The 19,774-nt window shown below is 38.7% G+C and overlaps 2 protein-coding genes across 3 annotated transcripts in view; both read right to left on the reverse strand.

The window, feature by feature from the left end:
• Window positions 1–2,128, reverse strand: part of LOC148829666 (zinc finger protein 800-like) — a 49,311-nt gene extending 47,183 nt beyond the window's left edge. The window contains exon 1 of the mRNA XM_088922640.1: window positions 2,023–2,128. The gene's annotated coding sequence lies outside the window, so the exon portion shown is untranslated. The remainder of the gene's footprint in view (window positions 1–2,022) is intronic.
• A 2,598-nt stretch (window positions 2,129–4,726) lies between these two features.
• efcab10 (EF-hand calcium binding domain 10) lies at window positions 4,727–8,756 on the reverse strand. Of its 2 annotated transcripts, none has more exons than XM_088924038.1 (4): window positions 8,646–8,756; window positions 7,836–8,000; window positions 7,656–7,746; window positions 4,727–6,185 (listed from the first exon to the last, which is right to left on the reverse strand). In XM_088924038.1, exons 1-4 carry the CDS (start codon window positions 8,746–8,748, stop codon window positions 6,176–6,178), a joined length of 369 nt encoding a protein of 122 aa, XP_088780164.1. In that variant the 5' UTR covers window positions 8,749–8,756; the 3' UTR covers window positions 4,727–6,175. The 2 variants fall into 2 exon arrangements, with proteins under 2 accessions (XP_088780164.1, XP_088780163.1); XM_088924037.1 differs by having other exon boundaries at window positions 4,727–6,189.
• Window positions 8,757–19,774: the final 11,018 nt, after the last annotated feature.

Raw genomic sequence — 19,774 nt, forward strand, 5'->3', positions numbered from 1 at the left:
TTCATTTCGTTCAAGTATATAACCAACTCGAAAAAACCCATTATGGATAGGCAAAACGCTTTAACGCGTCTTAAAATTACTGTCCACATACTGCGCACCTTCGATCATATACATAAAACATGAAACATAAAAGATTACATTTTCTTCACCGATACCGGAGAGCGATGCAAGAAACAAACTATATTTAAAGAAACATCACAATAAAAAAATCAAAGTAGTAAGAGCTGGTATGCTTTTCTTTCCAATCCTTCATCTCCAGCAAAATCGGGGAAAACTATCCATGCCAGCAGAGCCACACAGACACGTGTCTCCGATCTGCAAAATGCAACTACCTTGTGTACCACACAAGCTGGAGCGTTTAAAACTCTTTCGCTTGCATCATGTACCAAGCCTATTACAGTGAATCCACATTTTCCCATCCTGAAACGAATTTTATTTTACTGTTTTTGTACAACTTAGTCCGAAAGCCATTTACTTCGCTTAAATGCAGCCAGCTGCCTTTCAGACGCAGTGAACACAACCGAAAGCACAGAATCACTGTGCGTGACGCAATTGGCACAGTGAAATCTGTAAGTGCAAAAAGGTTTAGTTCGACGTAAGGAAACTTAAACCATAAACACATAAGTATGTCTGAGTATAAACCAGTATAAAACCCTTTTGTTTTCCCACAGGTGCCTATTTAAAAAGTGCTATCTTGGAAACTGTTGATAATGCATTTAAACCGGACACAGCTTTGTATGGGTATCGTTGTCCCCTTGTTGTTCGTTCCGATTCCAGATTGGGCAGCGCAAAGAGCCTTAACTAGCACTTTTTAAAGTGCAAAAACTTTTTTGTCTGAAAAAGTGCGGCACTTAATTGGCCACCCGCTCAGGGATCCGGGTGCTGAGATACTTGGCAACATTCAGCGGGGGACGCGTACACGCGGACAAGATGTATCGGCAGCTGCACAAACTTTATATTGAATTCCAAGACAGCGGTAACTCGGAGGCAGTGGCCATTAAGACAATCATAACCCTTTCTCCAAACAATATAAAACATTTTCAACAAGCCAACCAACAGGAAAGGGCGAGTGTAGCAGCAGCAGACTGTCGACAAGTGCTGCCTGCATGCGCAAAGCTGTAGCACCGTTGCGCAGCTACAACAACCCGTGTTTTTTTTGTGTTTCGTACACTCCGATTGTCCAGCAGAGAATTTTGCTTGGAGCCTTTCTTTACTGGCATTCGGCAATCCAGAGCGCAAAAGCAGTTTACCGTTCTCATGGCACGATTTGCATCGCTCCATTATCCCCTGAAATCTCCTTTACACGGCTATATTGTCAGTCCCAAAACGCCCCTATTTTGGGCCACAAAAGGCCAGATTAAGTTGATCAAAGGAAAAGCCAAGTACAAAACGCACCTTTCAAACCGTAAGAGAGAGGCCCCCTTTACAGACTGCTGCATGGCAGGGGAGTGCAGCGTAAAAGCGGGCTGAACCAAAGAAAAGATATCCAAAGAACACCGTGTTTACATAAACAGTTTTCATCTAGGTTATTTTTAAACGCGACGAAGAACACATGGAAATAAAGCACATCGGCTACCAGCCATGTACTGTGCCAGAACCATTACAAACGGCCCAAATCTGAACCCTAAAACGCTGCGCTTTGCGGCTCGGTGCCACCTTTTCCAAGAAGCAGCTTGGCGCACAGGACCGGTGACCCTTCCGGCTTTGCGCGTCTTTCCACTGCCTTCGTTTTAAGACAAAGTCACATAAAAACGATAAAAGGGGGATCCGAGGGTCCATAAACCACAAAGGCCACACGGAAGACCTTTAGTGGCAACGTGTAAGGGCAGTTTCGACTTTAGAAACCGGTGCGTTTCCCCTCTTTGCAAAGCTAGAACACAAGAGAGCGATGACGCCATTTTCTGCAAAAAAACAACCACGTACGGGAAACAGAGGCACGGAATCAGGTCGCTTTTAGCGCGACTCTAGGCCCAGACATTAACTTCACAACCGGTTCCGAACGTGCTTTCCAGAGTTTCTCACCTGTCTGCGGTCCAGCCAAGGACTGAGGTCCCCGTAAAACAGCGTTGCAGTCGCGGGTTTTGTCTGTGTGGCTTCCCCCAGACCGTCTCTCGGTATCTACTGGAGATTGTTTATCACTGCTCTCAGCACCGGTTCGCTCTCAGGCTGAAACTGTTCCTTCGGCAGCTGCCTTTGTGCACTGAGAGGGAGACCTTTGAGAACTGAAGAGCTGCTGCTGCGCAAAGGTGCAGTACTTGCTCCACTCCACAGCAATGTGAATGCCAATGTCGTTGCCACTTTGAAGGGGTGGGCAGGGGGCAGCTGACCCCCTGCAAGGGTGGGCAGCTGCAGCCCCAATTGTTTTTAGCTGTGTGTGTGTTTTTTTGTCACTCTTCGTTCGGCGCAAGCATATTTCTCCCAAAACTCAAGAGTGCCAATAAGGAGATAAAAACCGAAGAAAACTTTTTTGATACGGAATTTAAAAAGTCTGTTGCTTGGTGCACATTGGATTTATATTTGTTAAAAGTAAGAAGATGGGTTGCAATATCACCATCCAATGAATCTTATAAATTAAGTATTTATTCAAGACGTGCCCTCGAACACAAATCCAGGCGTAATTACTATAGTGAAAATGTACTAAAATAGCCGAAGCACTCAAGGTTGGTGTGGATCCAGAATGTACCTCAAATTTTAGGAATAGTGCCAAACATTTAGCACAGCCCAGCTGAATTCAAAATTTTTCTAAAAAAATCCGAAATCAATATTTAAAGTACTTTGTTATCCACATTTAAGAAGTGGTGCCTCCGCTTAATTTTCCATATTGAGTTTTGATCGTTTTGATTTTCTTTGTCACCTTGTAAAGTTTTCAAGTGAAATTACCACGAGTTTGATTTTTACGAGTTAAAGAAACTGTCATGAGTTAACAGTACCGCGTTCAAAAATCATTGTGATGTACTCTTGAAGTCATGACTCAATCAACACTAATCCGAATTAAATGATTGGACTTTATTCCAAGTATCCTTTAATGCTATGAATATCTATATAGTATTTAAAAGTACAAAATTATTTTTGTCTTATTGAGCAAATGGTTGACCAAGGATTGGAAACTTTAAAGCATTTACTTTTACGTATGTTAAAAACCATTGTTGTGTCTTTTTCCATTCATTATTTATAATCAACCTCTTTCCCTCTCTTCTACGCTACATTAAAAAAGCGAAAAGTAGCCTTCCATCCGAATACAAACACATACATTCACGAAAAATAAATCGTACCAAGTATAATAGGGGTCAAATCGTTTTTTTCAGTTAAAACGAATGCAATGTGGTCTTTTACAACACTAAATCATTTTACTGTCATAATGTGGGCAGCAGTATTAAAGATAACGGCCCGAAAGGTCGTGGGTTCAAATCCCAGGTGGTATGCTGGTCTTAAACCCTTGAAAAAGGTACATTATTAAAAAGCTCCAGTAAATGCGCTGTAGTATATATGGGTCTCAGCATTATTGAGTATACTATTGTTATCTATTATTGCAGATAAGAATAGAGCAAAACGTTACAGTCCGTATATCATTTATTTCTTTCTCTGCATACCTTCGGAAGCTTGACATGAATTTGACCACGATTAGTTAAAATTATCCAAGCGCTTTAAAGTGATATCCATGCGAACTTAAAACTTAAATGAGGATGTATACTGTAATATGGAATACAATATACTAATTCTATAGTATAAAATATACTATATGCTGATCGTCCAGGAAAAGCGCCCTGAAATGCAAGGATTATAAACGAACACATGACTGCTTGGGTCTACTCTATGTTGATTTCTTAACAAACATATTCCAATAATAATAACGTTCAGGTTACCTATATAAAATGAATTGATTTAAACGTGCACTACAATCCCAAAGATAATGCCCTGATGATTTTGGATATTTACTCCTTCACTATACAGTATCTCTGTTTAATCTTCAAGTGACCTGTTGGCTGTCTTTCCCTATCAGGACACTTTGCTGCTACTGTATATTCTACACGTGTAAAAGACGTTTATACTGTAGTTTGGGAGTACTTTGAGTAGAAGCGCCTTCTATTTAAAACTCCTCTTGCATGAAGTAATTGATCCCATTTATTTATTTCCTCTGCATAACCTTTAGATGAATTACACGAAAGACACTATATCAATGTCCATTTTGATTTATTGTCATTAAACCCCTTGGGCTATTCTGCAACCACTAGGGCAAAAATCATCCTTTCATTTCAAATTATCGAAGAAGCCAATTTCAATCTCCTCAGTGTCGGATAAAAGACCTTGAAGGCCTAGGTTTGTAATAAAGTTTTAACACTTTAACATAGGTTTATTACTGTACGCTGAAAGAGTCCTGCATAGTGGCACCATTCTACTGTATATTATGGTCCAAAAAGCCAGTTCAGCTGAAGAATTCTGTAGCACTCTGGAATAGACAAAGAATAATTGTGCCTGAAATGGATTGAGACAACCCAGGAATTACCTGAAACGTGTGTGATTTATACATTTGAAATATATCCAAATCTTAGTTATTATTGTTGACATTTGATACAGGTTCTTGTTTTGTTACTGATTTTTGTTTTGTTTCCATTTTACAGAGCGTTTTAAAGTTCTTTATTCTTAACCATCGGAACATATTAAATCCTATCTCATTTTATGTCATTTTTTTAAATAGGATGTTAGTTTAATTATTTTTTATGCCTAATGCTATCTATAACCACTGTAGTTGTTTATTTATTGGTTATGTTTTCATGTTTAATGTCTAAGAAATACCTTACCAAATTCTATAATATGAATTTGTCTTCACCTTCATTTTCTCACTGAAGCCCTGTCACTCAGACTGGAGTAATTGGTTACTCTTTAAAACACCACACTGGTCAATACATTTTACTGCTTAGCCCCTACAAAGTACCTTTTATAGTGATGAATGGCACTTCCTAGGGGAAATATGACTTAAAGCTTTTTCTTAAACTGTTCATTATCAGTTCTAATGGCAGAATCAACATGTTCAAAAGCTGCTCTTTTTATTAAATACTCTTTACACATCCTATTACGTTAGGCTGCAGCTTGCCTAGACACCTTCTTTAATATGATTAATCATATACTTCAGCTGACATAATACTTCTGTCTTTCTCATATTAGACAAAAAAAACTGTTTTGCAAAGACAATTGAACCTATTAAGTGAGTATGCTGTCTTCCATTTATCTTTAAACAGGATTACCATTTCTACAATTGAAGCAGATAACAAAAACAAATCCACCTCACTTTTACCAAATGGCCTCCCCTCATTTCAATATTTCTAATGTTCTCATGTTTTCCAGATCCAGCTGACATTAGTTTGCTTTAGTCCAGCTGCAATTGGTCCTTTAATAACTAAAACTAAAACTTCCTTAAGTACATGGTTGGTGGTTTTGACTCTTGATGTAGTGAAACCACTATCAGAAACTCCCACTTTAAATCCTCATATTATCTGTGATTTTCAATATATCTGTAATTTGCCCTTTTGCACATGGATTTTATCCCATTAATAAATTATTTTTCATATTGCATGATAATCTACTAGAAAAAAATGGTTCTTTTGAACTGTGTTAGTCAGGTCAGTAAGTTAAGTTTCAATTACAACATCAGAACAGCATTAGGGTTAATAATATATTTATACTGTATCTCTAACAAAAGTGTATCAATTTGAAAAAAACATTGGTTTATATTTAAGCTCCATGACAGCATTTATGTTTCATACATAAGCATTTAATGAATGTGGTTTCTTTTTGGGGGAGGGAATGAGAGAGAGAGGTGATGGAAATAACTGCTCAGGATTTATCTACTTGTACTAGCAATACTGGGAAAAGCCAAGAAGTAATTTGTGTTGCATGGGTTAGAAGCTCAGAATTAACTAATTTTCTTTATATATGTAAATAATTAAATTATTTTGCAAAGGAATTTAAGACTCTAATCACAGTCTTACAATTCGTGTAACGAATGCCCCAAATGGGGGAAAATGTTGTACAAAAAATAAATTTAAAGTACACCATTTAGAGATTAAATGTAACTGTAAATAAGTTATTTGTAAAATAAAAAACTATTCCATCTGAAGTCACACCCTCTAAAGAGAGAACTGTAGAGCTTAAACTTTAAAAGTTGCAGAACACTTCATTAAGCCATCCTTCCTGCAAAAAAGAAAAAAATAAATTAGTTATACTAATTTTAATAGGTCCCTTATTACCTGTAGATACATAAGTATTTACAATTGATCATTTAAGACATAAATAATGTATGCAAAGGAACAAGTAAAGGTTTTTTCCATGCTTAAAAGAAAAGAGACACAACATTTCAGCTGTGGAGCCTTCTTCAGGCAACCTCACCTTTACTTGTTTCTTTGCAGCCTACAGAGATGCTGACGCAGCAACCTACATAAATAATGTATGTTTACAAAGCTATTTATTAGTTTAAGGACATAATGTGATTTTATCATATTTTCTTTTGTGTATGAATCAGGAAGTATTCTGTATTATACTTATGAAAAGTTTAACATTAATACAATTTTGTGGTTAGGAAGTAAAATATCTATCAAAAAGGTTTATCTTGCCCGATATAATGATGCAAACTTGTGTTAAATGTCCCTAAAACCCAATTACCCCTAACTGGCAGTTCGAATAATTAAAACAATGAGATAATGAGCACTAATGCAGTAAAAGATGATCAAACACTACCATGATGACATGTCTTTCAAGATAACCAGATTGTTGAAAATAAATCTATGTGTAATGCTGACAAGGTGTATAGTCTTGGAAGTACAATGCATTTATCATTTTTTTCTGATTATTGTTAAGGTATATTTGCTAGCACACTGAGCTACAGTGGGCAGAGCTTAAAGCTTTTTTTTTTTAATACATAACATTAACATTTATTTAATACCTACTGAGACAAAAAGATGTAGTTTTTTTAGACTAAATAGAACACTTGCATGATAACCCCGTAAACAGTTCAAGCAATCAACAGAACTTTTAGAAAGGTTATTGCAAAACATTGTTACTCCATATGGACATGTTGTGATTGTAAATCACATAATTAAAACAAAGCAGTATCTAAAGCTCACGTTATAGCAAGCAATCAAAACTTAAAATGTAATATAGATGTGATCATACTTAAACATGCAATGGATATGTTCCCTATCTATCATAAAAAAAGTGTGATTTGTACTAATAGCAATTAATAGGAATTGTCCACTCCAAATTTCTCAGCTGTCAGATTAAATGCACCGTAGCTTTGGCAATTACAGACACCTTCTTTCTTAACCATTGTTTACCATTTCTTCCATTTCAGCTTCTACTTCTTAATGTAAATGGTTAAACACCGGCACGTAACGCATAGCAACTACTGATGTGACAATGTCAAAGGAATACTTCATACATGGAACTAACTGCTAATAAGAAAACAGGAAAAGACAGCATTTGGCCTGCTTGACTTGATTCCATTTTAATAAATTTCTACAGAAAAAAAAGAGGCATCTTGTTCTCTTTTTGCATAGTGCTATATTTAAGCGATAATTCCAGCATAAAGGCGTTATGAAAAGTTATAAGCAATGTGAAAAATACAACTCAAAAAGGAGTGGTACAAATGGTTAATTACTTACGCCTCTTTCTTAAATGTATCCTGTGATATTCTGTTGAATTCACAACCATCCGGAGATTCATCAAATTTTTTAATTCCCAGTGTTTTCAGTGCTATAGGAAAAATAAAAATACACATTTTAAGACTACATTCATCACCTGCATAATATTGAACATGTTTTGTTTTAAAAATCCCAATTCACCTTCTTTGTACTGTGCAAGAGTGATATATCCTTGCCTCGTGGGATCAAGAATTCCAAAAATTGCTTCTAAATTGGAGTCATTGAAAAGACAGGGGCTGTCCACGGTTCTCATTCTGGTTACTTTCAGCATTTCAAGTTGGGATATCAAAAACTCACGAGGCCTTTCTGTGAGAGAGAGAAAAGGTGTGTGATAATAACAGATCTTCAAACAAACATAAGAAGAGAAGGCGTAAACCCAGTTTGCATAAGATGACTTTGTATGATCATCTGAAAAAAACATACCATGGTTTTTCTTGTTTAGTTTGTCACTTTTTGCATCACAACGCTTTTCACAGCTTATACTGAGGCTGTTTCTAATTGAGTGCCCTCGGGTGTGTTCATTATCAAGCTTGACCTGACGTCTTGTCCTTATTCAAAACGGAAAGGACACTCTTTACACTTCTTCCTGTTGTTAGAGTCAGTGAATACATTTAACAGTAGTTGTAAAAAATCAAAATAATATTGACTGTTATAGAGAAATGCGAGTAGCTCCAGACATATACAGTTCATTTTATCTTAAAACACCGGTATGATAGAGTAAACATAAGCGCTATGAAAATTGATGTAGACAATGCGTTTCCAACTTCCAAAACAAAAAAAACTAAATAACACATGCTTTAGTTTTCCTTTTTTCCTGTACAAAGAAATACAAGACATGCATAGGTCCTACCAATATATCAACATGTTCTGTTTTCGCTATTAAGTGTTGTAAATGCAATGGTGTCTGTAGCTTGGCCGGACTGACTACTTGTTAGAAAAATGATTACCTACCTGGCCTGTGGAAAAAAAGCATGCTAGCTAAGTTATCAATCAGATCGAGGATTTTGTGTTTTTCGAGATAGCTAGCAGCTTCTCGCTCCCGAGGTGTCGCCATGTTGTTGATTTCCCAGGCACTGTTGCTATGATACAGCCTCAGCCTCTCTCCAGTCACGTGAGACGAGGTAAACACTTGCACGCTGCACTGACTCATTGACGTGAGGCAACGGCCAAATACTCCTATTAACTACGTTCCGTTTTCGGCTCTGTAGTTCTTGTAGGAATGTGGGACCCAAAATGGGACTGCTAGAGTCGGTCACTAGCCTGGCGTGACGTTTATTTAACTGTCTGAGTGTAGTGTAGTTTTCATAATTATTTGAAGAGTATCCTGTAATTGATTATATCGTATTATTTGCGTCGCTTACTTTTATCTGTACATACTATGGTGACATGCAGATGATGTCTTATCTTCCTCAGATAACGCGAAAAGCTCAGCAACACAGAGTACTTTAGTTAGGCTACTTAGATCACAGTAGTTCTGAAACTCTCAACACACTAGGATTGCCAGCTTTTCAACAGATAAGAACCGGGTATATTTTCCGACAAACTTTCTAGACAGCTTTTATTGTCCCCCACAATACACGTTTATCTCAAAGATAAAGGATTTAACAACTGCCTTTTCACATTAACACTTCTTCATCCAGGATGTGTATAAATGAATGGGACTGCGATAGAAGATACTTTGTTAAATGCGCAACATTTGAAGCTCAATTATTAAATGGGCAATTGGCTTGCAGTGCTCTCAAATAATATATATATAAAAACAATAAATCCCAACAGCAGATTTGAATTATTTGTAATTTGATACCGGTATTTTTAAAAGTAGACTTGTTCTGGTTCCTAATTGCACCCGGACATTGAAGCTGAAAACGGGACAAACCCCTAACCCCACAACACACCCACTTTCTACTTTTATCATTTTTACTTCGTGTACGCAATTCAACGAACGTTATATTCCAGTATTCGATTAAATGTATTTTAACATTTTAGTGACCCTGTAGAAGTAACTACTGATTGCAAAGGAACAGGTTTATTCTACGCTGAAAGAAGCATTGTTTCGGCAGTGGGTCCTCCGCTATTGATTGTTGCGTTCGGTGTGTTTACGTGCACTTGTGCGTCTTTCCGTTGTGGGCTTTACATTTGGAGGCTCTAGAGTTACTGGTTGTAGTTTGTCGTGAGCCATTAATATTTTATTAAAAAGAGAAATCCGTAACCTTCACCTCTTTCCTATGTTTTCTTGTTAACGCGCAAAGAAAAGTTCAGCGTTACGCCGGTGATCAGGAAATATTAATAAAGCCAGAGGTGGCTGTCTTCCTCAAACGTGCCAGACCGCTAATCCTAGCGCCAATGTTGGAAAAAGGCTTAAGGAACCTGAGCACAGTTATAACCTTTAAATAGCTACGAGCGGGTGAAGAGAAGCGGAGAGCAATAACCCGGGCGGACACAGCAACAGCACATCACGAAGCCGGTGAGCCCGGTCCAACAGCGCAGGACAGATGTGTCTGCCCATGGCCCACAAGGCAGCTGTGTGATATGTTCGTGCTGACAGGGGTCACTGTGTAAGGGTAAACAGAATGAACACGACGGAAAAGTATGTTGAAAAGCTTTCCTTCTGTGGTTTTAAACTATTGTAAGCCTTTAATAAGGAGGACGAGATCCACATATAACAGCGAGCGAACGTGTTTAACAACCGAAACAAAGCGGCAAAGCAAGGTTGGTAGATATTTTTTTACGCCATGTTGGCTTCTGTAGCCTTACCGGAACAGGAAATGCGAGTCACAAAACAGACTTGGCACTACAAGGATATTACGAATGCAGTAAAAATAGTGTAAACGAATTTAAACAAACTACCTAGTTATTAATAACGCTTGCTGGGCCTAAATGAATGTGAAAGCTGTGTATTTCATTCCTCGCTTATCTAATGAAGTAATGGACAATTCCAATATAAGCAGGATAAATCAGAATTCTGCTTTTCACTGGGCTACATTGTCTGAGGAGGAGAGGGACAATCTAGATCAGACAAGCTGACAGCAGGGGAGCTTTCTGTAATGGAGCTTGCACAACTTGCAGGGCCAGCCCCTGGGAGTGTGGAAGACCTGGCTGGGTTGCTGTGTGAGACAACTGGCATGGAGGAGAGCTCTCAGGGATGGGGGGTATTGCTATGGACAGAAGACCTAATCACAGGTGGATTAAGATAGGCTGCTATGATGGATTGCTAACCTGGATCAGTAGGGTCCAAGGGGAAAATCAGGACAGGACAGAGGAGGAAGCCACATGGGCCTCAGCACTTCAGAGGTAAACGATTTTATAATCCTCTGTTCACTGCACTAAGCTGCTGCTGCTTTGGGGGAAGTGATCCTGCCACTGGGTTTAGACGATGTCTTCCAAGCCAGGTGCATGTGTCTGAAGGGCTTGGCGTCCTGGCTGCAGATGTGCTGTACCTAACCCTAAAAGGATTTTAAAACAGTGGATGCATAGGATGGTCACCCTGATCAGATCTACTGCACTGCATGCTCCTGGAATGTGCCCTCAACTGTCCCAACTCTGTTGGCCCTTTGGGATCCCCATACACATCCAACGCAGGTACCAAATCTTTGCAATAACCTGCTTTGCTGTGTCCCCTTGGCCCTGTCACCCACCTAGGCCTCACCTCTGAAGCAGAGTATTGCTATTGTGGGCCCTGTTGTGCTACTCCCTAACATTTCCAGTAAAATGTCTATTTGGTCATCAAAGATAAGCTTGACAATCCCCTAAACAGCATGTAGCAAAGAACACAGTCTCTGTTAAAGTCTACCTGATCTGAAAAAGTCTCTTCCTACTTTCCTTCTTCCTCTTCCCTCGGTTGCCCTCATCGTTGTCTTTCCACATCCTTTCTGAATAGCTGTTTCAGCAGGAAGGTGCATCTGTTCGTCTTGGGGATGGAAGCAGTGGCCTAGAGTACTGATAGTTGTGGAGTCAGGAAATCAGAACCTTTCTTCAGTCTGTTGGATTCCTTAGTCCTGTAGAAATCCAGGACAAGCCTTTTGGCAGCATAATGAAACACAGAACAGCATAGAGTATCCATAGCCTCCTCACAATTCAGGATACCTTCAGTGCATAGAGTCCTGTGGAGGAGGATGCCTTGTGGACTGGTTTGGAGACGTGCCCTGAAGACTTAATTTTATTCATTCCTGTCTCCTCAAAGGGCAGAAGATCAGGACACTGTGATAAGAACGGATACGACACTGATCTTAGCCAAAAGGCTGATAAGGGATCACTATGAGAAGATCCCAAGGCCTCAGAGAGATGGCCTTATACAGAGGTTTAATTGCACCCTGGCAGTTCAACTCCCTCTGATGACCTCTGCCCATCAGCAGGACTGGGACAGATGCACTCCCATGATGTTGATGGCATGTCAGTCCAACGTGCAAGAGTCTCTGATCCAGGTCCAAAGCCTGTATTCCAGCTTTCTCCTGCTGGGTCTAGAGCTCTGGGTGCATTTCCATTAACAGCCATTTCTCACTGCGTGCTCAGCCCCAAGGGGCCTCAAGGAAGGTGCTTGAAGCTTGACGGCAAATGGGTGGACCCATGTAAGGAACAGGAGAGGTGGTCTACAAAGTGCAAGGCCTCAAGATTGTTGTGCACTGTAAAGGGCTGGCCATGTACCTTTGGATTGGTGGAGCAGCGGTTGTACCTGCTCCTGTGTCTGGGACAACAACTCCACCTGCAGTGTCTCTGTGAGTGCCAGCAATCCATCAGAGTCCTCCCAGCAAGAGGGGGGCTGTGCAGACCCGACACCAGCACCCAGCTCAGAAAAGAAGATTGCCAGGTCACTTCTGAGACTTTCATCTTCCCTTGATGTCAAGGGACTAAGGGGGGGAGGGGTTTGTAGTGACCCTGCAGTTATAACTTTGTTGTATTTGTTCTATGTACTTTGGAAGTTCTGGAGTTGCTGGGTATAGTTCATCGTGATCCATTTAAGAGAGAAACCAATAATTTTACCTCTGTCTTGTGCCTCCTTGTTATTGCCACAAAGAAAAGGATTGACATTACAACTGTAATGATTTCAAGAAAAGCTAATGATTCAAAATAGTTTTTTTTATGGGGAAGAATAAATAATTAAGTGTAGTTCTTGTTGATTCTCATCAATGGTGGGTATTGCAAAAAATAAATTGTTTAAAATATATTCAGTATTATTTTGTAAATTTTTGCTTGATGTGCACAATTTGTACATGTCTACTGATTAAGCTTTAATTAATTGAAACCTGTTGGCAAACAAGATGTCTTGCATTACCCTAAGTTCTGTTGTGTATTATTTATTCATGTTGGCATGGGTTAGTAAAAGTTTTCTACGTCTCCAATGCACATCACATTTGAAGTTGACTTCAAACTTCAAACCCTCTTTTCACTTCTCTCCATAGATTGCGCCTCATTAACTGTAGCCAAAAAAATGTATTTTGACTGATTGGTGTAATGGGCTGCAGTTATTTGTTGAAGTGCAGTGAGCTGAGGCTGAAGACTGAATCCAAGTGCAGGTATGGAGTAGGTTGCAGAGGTGAGCAAACAAGCTCTACAAAACATAGTCCAGGGCAGTAGTCTGAAAACGGGTAAGGATTAAAGCTAGGGAAGACAAAGTTCAAGAGAGAGCAGTAAAGTCCAAAAAATAGTGAAGTCACAAGAAAAACCTGAGAGAAATCCAAAACGTGAAGCCGAACAAAGCACAGTTGGAACAAAACAAACTCATGGAGAGCACAAAAAATAGGATAACACACTAAGACTGATATGCAGAGTATCACAGCAGGAGGTCTGTATAAGTCTGTCAGGTACTGTATATAGCCAGGCATTAAGTGCACAAAGGTGGAACTGATCTTTATTGACAGGTTAATTGACAGGTCTGGTGGTTGCTGTGGTGATTCTAGTTTGGTTTGCAATGCTTTGGTGAGAGCAGGTACTGTATGATAATCTGAATAAATGGGATTGTTAAAATTAAAGGAGCTGAACTTTGTATACTTTTAGGCAAAAAGTAGTTGTATGTTTCTCAGAAATGAACTAGTTTTTATTAGGTGGCATTCACCTCAATAAATCTCTTAATTATGCTTATATCCCACTGCTGTTTCTACTGTTTCTCACTCTTGGAACTCTGTAGTTCTGTTAAGTTGATCATTCGATCCTTGGTAACTTCTCTGAACAAACTCCTTCTTGCCCCGTTGCTCAGTTTCAGGAGACAGCCTGCTCTAGGAAGAGTCCGTGGTTACGTATTTTTTACATTTCCTAAAGATGTACCTGACTATGCTCCTGGGAACTTTCAACACTCTAGATATGTTTTTCTAGCATCTTTCCAGATCTGTACCTCCTCACAATTGAATCATGGTGTTGTATAGAAAGCTCCTTAGTCTTCATGATAGTTTCTGCTCTGACATGCACTGTCAACTGATACAGACAGGTGTATTTTTACCTAGACCATAGGTGGACTTCTGTCAAGCTTTATAGTGATCTCACAAGGAAATTAGGAATCTGTTTTTGTGTTTTTACAATATAATGAAAGTGAGTTTTCATCCCAATTGAAAGCATCTTATGTATTTTCCAAGCATATCAAGGAAAAAAGTCAATTTGTTAAAGTTCTGTACAAACATTAAAAACAGTTCTCAACAGAAACTGAAATTGATGTTTATCATTGAGGCCACAAACCCCTTTCAACTTCTTAATCATTTATAATTTATAATATATAATAATAATATAATATATTTATAATATCATTTATAATAATATATTTAGTAAAAAAAATACTGGTGATCAAAATTATAGCAACTCAAATTATACAGTACTCATTCTAATAACCAAGACAACACAGAATTCAACATCTTATGCAAACTTGTAAATCCAGTCAAATTGAAAATATAAAATGACATGTGTTTTACTATTTAGTTTCTTTAGATTATCCAAAATAATCTAATTAAACTATTGCCTACTGTAGCGCAAAGTCCTTTAGGAGACTGAAGATAATTTTCAGAACCTGATCTAACTGGGGAGTGAAATGAAAATGTGGGAAAAGATTTCCCACAGAGTTACAGTGTTACCGATAGAGCTACTGCGGTCCCATGAAAGCAAATTAAATATAATGATGTTGACTTCATAGTTAACCTAAACAAGAAAAAAGAATGTTCTGCTTACAGGAGTAAGGAGAACAATCCAAAGGTAAAGGTGAGGGACCCAGAAAATCAAAAAATATTTTTTTAATGCTTAGGTAATTATTTTGAATGATGACACAATATCAGTGAACACACTAACAAGATGTTATTTGTGGAAACTGTTATCATGGGGACATGAATGGATGGATGGTTGGATGGATGGATGGATGTTTGCCCATTATGCCTTCCAGCATGTACTGTAGGGGCAGCATCATCCTTTTGCTGTTTCTGTAACATTAGTTTTTTACAGGACAAGGTTGTTAACCTTGTGCCCAACCTCCAACATTAACAGGATATGTGTGTTATATCTATGCATCCTGATCCATCCTTAAATTGCCCTAATCTTTTATGGATTATTAAGGCCATCAGAATGTGCTTTCTCAATGTTTTGTTCCTACGGTTAGCCCCCACCCCCATTCTCCTCACAATATGGTACTTTTCCCATTGTTTAATGATTGCTTGGAAGGAAACCAGCATTCCCAATGGAGATCTGTTAGAATGGAGTACGCATTGTCACCTTTAGATTACAAAAAAATCTGTGGTAAAACAAGTATTCATTTTCCCTCCCCAGTTCAAAATGATTTGCAAAGTACTGTCTCAGTCTTCTGCAAGATTTTTCTCAAAACCCTGGGAGCACGTTACTCACACTAACTCAGCATTCTCTCATTTTCGCCTTGACATGCATTGCTACAAGTTTAGACTTTAAAAAAACTACAGATCCTGAATTCTGGTTATCATACGTATGAATAGTACTTGAGAAATTCTCTTTGGGAGAGTTTTAATCCTTTTCCCCTAGCCCTTCCCCCAAAGAAAATGTAACAAAAGGCAGGCACCAGCCTTTGCTTAGACAATTAACCAGGGGGTCACTACTAATCTATTATCATAAGAACAGAGTATTGCTGTGAATTCATTATGTTTAAGATAATGTTGCACAAACAAGACCAGTCTTTTCTTTTTTTCAGACAAAAGCTTAGCTGCATTCAGATGTATAGTCTTTCCTTAGGATATTTCGCCTTCCTCAAATTAAATTTGTCAACACTCATTCATTTAAACATGTATTGTCTCTTTAACCTTGATGAGAGCAGGTCAGACTAAATTGTCTCCAAAAAGAGAAAGGCAGGCTTGCCAAAGGAAATGCCAAAGGTGCACCAGCACACCAGTATGTCACGAAATACACTCGCTGACTGACAGACAGGTCATCCATGTTCAATTGGGCATGAAAAGACAGGTTGAAGGTGTTAGTAAGTCAATACCCTATGCAAATCAATCAGTGTGTGAATATACATGCTGTACATACAGTAGGTGCCTAGGTGTTCTCATCTGCAAGATGACAAGCGATTAACCTGACAAACATTTGTTTATATATACTGGGTATTAGATTAAGCTGACACAATTTTATACATTGTTTACAGCTGGGAATTTTCCAGAACAGTTCAAGTACCTCCCTCAGAGTGACAATAGCAGTGTGATACCTGGGATTTGAATTCACAACCCTATGCGAAAAGACAAATTCCTAATGCATGAAATTGTAATTGGCTAATAAAGTGATCTTCTCTTATCTTACCATTGCTCCAAACTGAATGTTCATTGCTGGCTGTTTTTCATTTAGTCCTTAATACATTACCCAAGGACATTTACTTGTTCATTTGTTTAGCTGCTGCATATTAAAAGTATGTTTAGAAGCCCATTTCTTTGTTTCGAAGGAACTGTTGTTATGCAGCAGCTCTGTCATACACTCTTCTTTTTTAAGGTGTTGTGAAATTATGGTATTCATTACACTTACATCAAAACATTGACATGTAACTGCACAGACACATATTTTACAAAGTTTTACTGCATTGTATTATACCAAGGTGTTTCTTCAGTTAACAGCACTGTCAGCTACAGTGTGAGGTTCACTGGTCCATTTGCCAAAAGCCTGCTATTACATTTTTAGAGATTCATTTTGAAAGAAGGCCTTCTTCTTGTTATACCCATGGCTTTTAACCCAGACATGACGCTGTTCTTACTGACACTGCAAAAGTAAGTCAGATCTCAAAATGAAAAATAAAATTGAAAACGAATTCACATCTGAGAGCTGGCAGAGATACAGGTCACTTCATGTGAAGATAGCGCCCTCTACAGGACACATCAAATGGACTGGCTTGTATGGGGAAGTATTGAAACTACTGATTCTAATGATTCTATTCCCATTTTATTAAGCATCACAGCAAGCACTGAACACGTTTACAAGGTAGCAATTCTTTTCTTTTCTGAAAGATTCTTTTTTGGAAAATACTACATTTTGGTGAGTATTACTTTTCACATTTAAGCACTTTGATTTTACTCAAGGAAACTTGAGTAAATAAACTGATTAAAGGAATTAATTTAAAATGAGTTATATTAGAACTTTGTCCACTTATGTGATTTTTATGCAAATCTAGTAAGAGAAAGTTATAACCCTTTTCTTTAGAAATACATTTTGGATTGCCACAACTGTCTTTAATAGTGACCGTCTTGTTTTTAACAAGGAAGAATATTAAAATCACTAAAGTTAACCACATCAAAAATTCTTGATTTGAATGTAAATATATACATGCCAAGCAAGTACTACAGAAACAGTTCTTGTGATGGTTGTAGAACTTGGTAAGTTTTGCACTTTGCATAGATGTGCAATATTATATGATTTCATTAAATGTATTTACTGTAATAATCCATTTATCACTTTTCTAACCACTTCTTCCAGTTCAGGATTGTGGGGAAGCTGGAGCCTATCCTGGCAAGCAACAGGCACAGGGTGAGATACACACTGGATGGGATGCCAGTCCATTTCAGGGCAGCCACAGACTAACAACAGGATAATTTTCCTAGAAACCAATTTACCTACCAGTAGTGTGCTGTTGAACTGTGGAAAGGAACCGTAGCACCTTGAGGAAGCCAAACTCATACAAACTCCACACAGATAGCACCCGAGGTCTGGAATTGAAGCCAGAGCCCCAGCACTGCAAGGCAGCAATGCTAACCACTGCACCACTCTGCTTCCCTGCTTCTAAATGTTTTTAATGTATTAAATACAGAGCGTAAGATGTTAATGTACCCCATACTTATAAAGAAGTTAAAATGAAGCACTCCTGTACACTTTAAAAATGAGTATTACAATATAACAAGGGATGAACTATTAATTGCTAGTAATAACTTTTTTTTCTGGAGTGCATAATGACACACTTCAGGCCATCACAAATACTTTATAAGGTAGTTTTAGTGCACCTTTGTACAAAAAATAATTCACAGTTTACTTCTGTGATCCCGAATGATTTATAAATATGAAAACTACAGAAAAAGTAACATTAATATTGTAATTTAATGTTATTTTAATGTGCAATTAAGGATAGTCTTAGAAAAATAATGTGCTTTCACATTAAAGATTCATTCTGAAAAAAAGGCCTTTTCCTGTCATACCTATGCTTTGAAACCCAGACATAACACTGTTCTTCCTTGAAATGCAAAAATGTCTTTTCCAGTGGCGGCCTTTTCCTCTGATCCCTTGTGAACCTTGTGAAATGAGAAAAATAAAAATACAATGTACTATAGAAATGACATACCCCAAGTATAAGCCTTGATCAAAACTGATTTTCACAGTTGAATCACTGTAATGCTCCATGTCTACATCGTTTTTCTCCGCACATTCCAATGTAAAATCCAACAGCTAGGTTCACTCCATCAAATTATGTTTTGTGCACTCACCGCAGGTTCAGTTTATCACCTAATTTAACAGCAGTTTGTATTTTTCATTTCACATCTAGCGAATTTGGAATGGCAGATCGTTTCTTTGCGTCTTGGCTCACAGCAAAGATGCCTGTAGTCCGCGGGGAGAACGAGGAAGGGCTGGCACGCCCCTCTGATCCCATCACGTCAGTCATCGTCAAACGCGCTGCAGTTTCCATGACACCTGACGAGAATGTTGGCACAGGCTGGGGTGGGGGGGTGCCACGTCTCCCACAAATGTGGCTTCAGGCCCGCAGGCGTCTGGCTAGTCCCGGCGGCATGCTGCCAATTGCTTGCAGCCATGTGGGGATTCCCACTCCGTGACATGATCCAGCCTCAAACTCATGACATTTGAGAATGGATGTGTAATTATTCTGCTTTCATGTATAGTAGCATATACAGGCCATAGTCTAGTCCTATTGTGAACGGTTAACCCCAGTTACCTGCATGTTCCCCTGAGAGCCAAACAATGTGGACTCTTGGTGCTTCCCAGATACTGCCTGGATATCTATATGACACAAAAGTCAGAACGCAGAAATCTAGATTTGAGACATAATGAATGTATGCTACTGCTGCTCCTTGGTAATAATTCAATTTGCATAGCTACAATATCTTAAGCACTGTTGTGTGACCATTGTTTCATCAATGAAAAAGTTGTTTTTTAATTTAGCTTAGCATTGCAAACATTTTCTATTTTCTGTAAGCACTCTCTTGTGAGGCATTTCCCAGGATTGATACTGACAGGTGACTAGAGAGCACTTCTTTCCAGGTTCAGACATGCGCACTACTGGATGTTGAAAATAAAGACCAGAAGACACGCCGTGATGTAAACGGATCATTCACCTCCAGGTGCTTATGCAGTTTCACCTGTAGTCCTCACTTCCCCGAACACAGTTAAACAAGCTAATCCTCTCATGCCTCTTATGTGAAGGTTACTAGTTTAGAACAGAGCAGCAGATAAAGGGATTTACAGTCAAATGAAGGAGGCGTTCCCTGCAAGCCTACAGTAAGAGAAAGGTAAGGATAGGAAATGAAGTTCCATCTGGTGCTAATCAGCTGTTCGTGCCCATTTGGAATCCAGGCTACCATTTCCACGTAACCTATCCTTTAAGACATACCCACTTCCAAAAGGGGAAGTGTCTTACTCTTTCATTTAAGAGACTGGACAATGTG

The sequence above is a fragment of the Atractosteus spatula genome, chromosome 8, assembly GCF_055471065.1.
Source record: "Atractosteus spatula isolate fAtrSpa1 chromosome 8, fAtrSpa1.hap1, whole genome shotgun sequence".
Lineage (NCBI taxonomy): Eukaryota > Metazoa > Chordata > Actinopteri > Semionotiformes > Lepisosteidae > Atractosteus > Atractosteus spatula.

What these genes read in the sequence shown, in the direction of transcription:
- efcab10 (XM_088924037.1), bottom strand. Translation starts at nt 8,748, where the DNA reads ATGGCGACACCTCGGGAGCGAGAAGCTGCTAGCTATCTCGAAAAACAC. An exon ending in GCTTTTTTTCCACAGGCCAG is followed by an intron (nt 8,001 to 8,645) that starts GTAGGTAATCAT and finishes TCTCTCTCACAG; the next exon opens with AAAGGCCTCGTGAGTTTTTG. An exon ending in TCTTGCACAGTACAAAGAAG is followed by an intron (nt 7,747 to 7,835) that starts GTGAATTGGGAT and finishes TTTTTCCTATAG; the next exon opens with CACTGAAAACACTGGGAATT.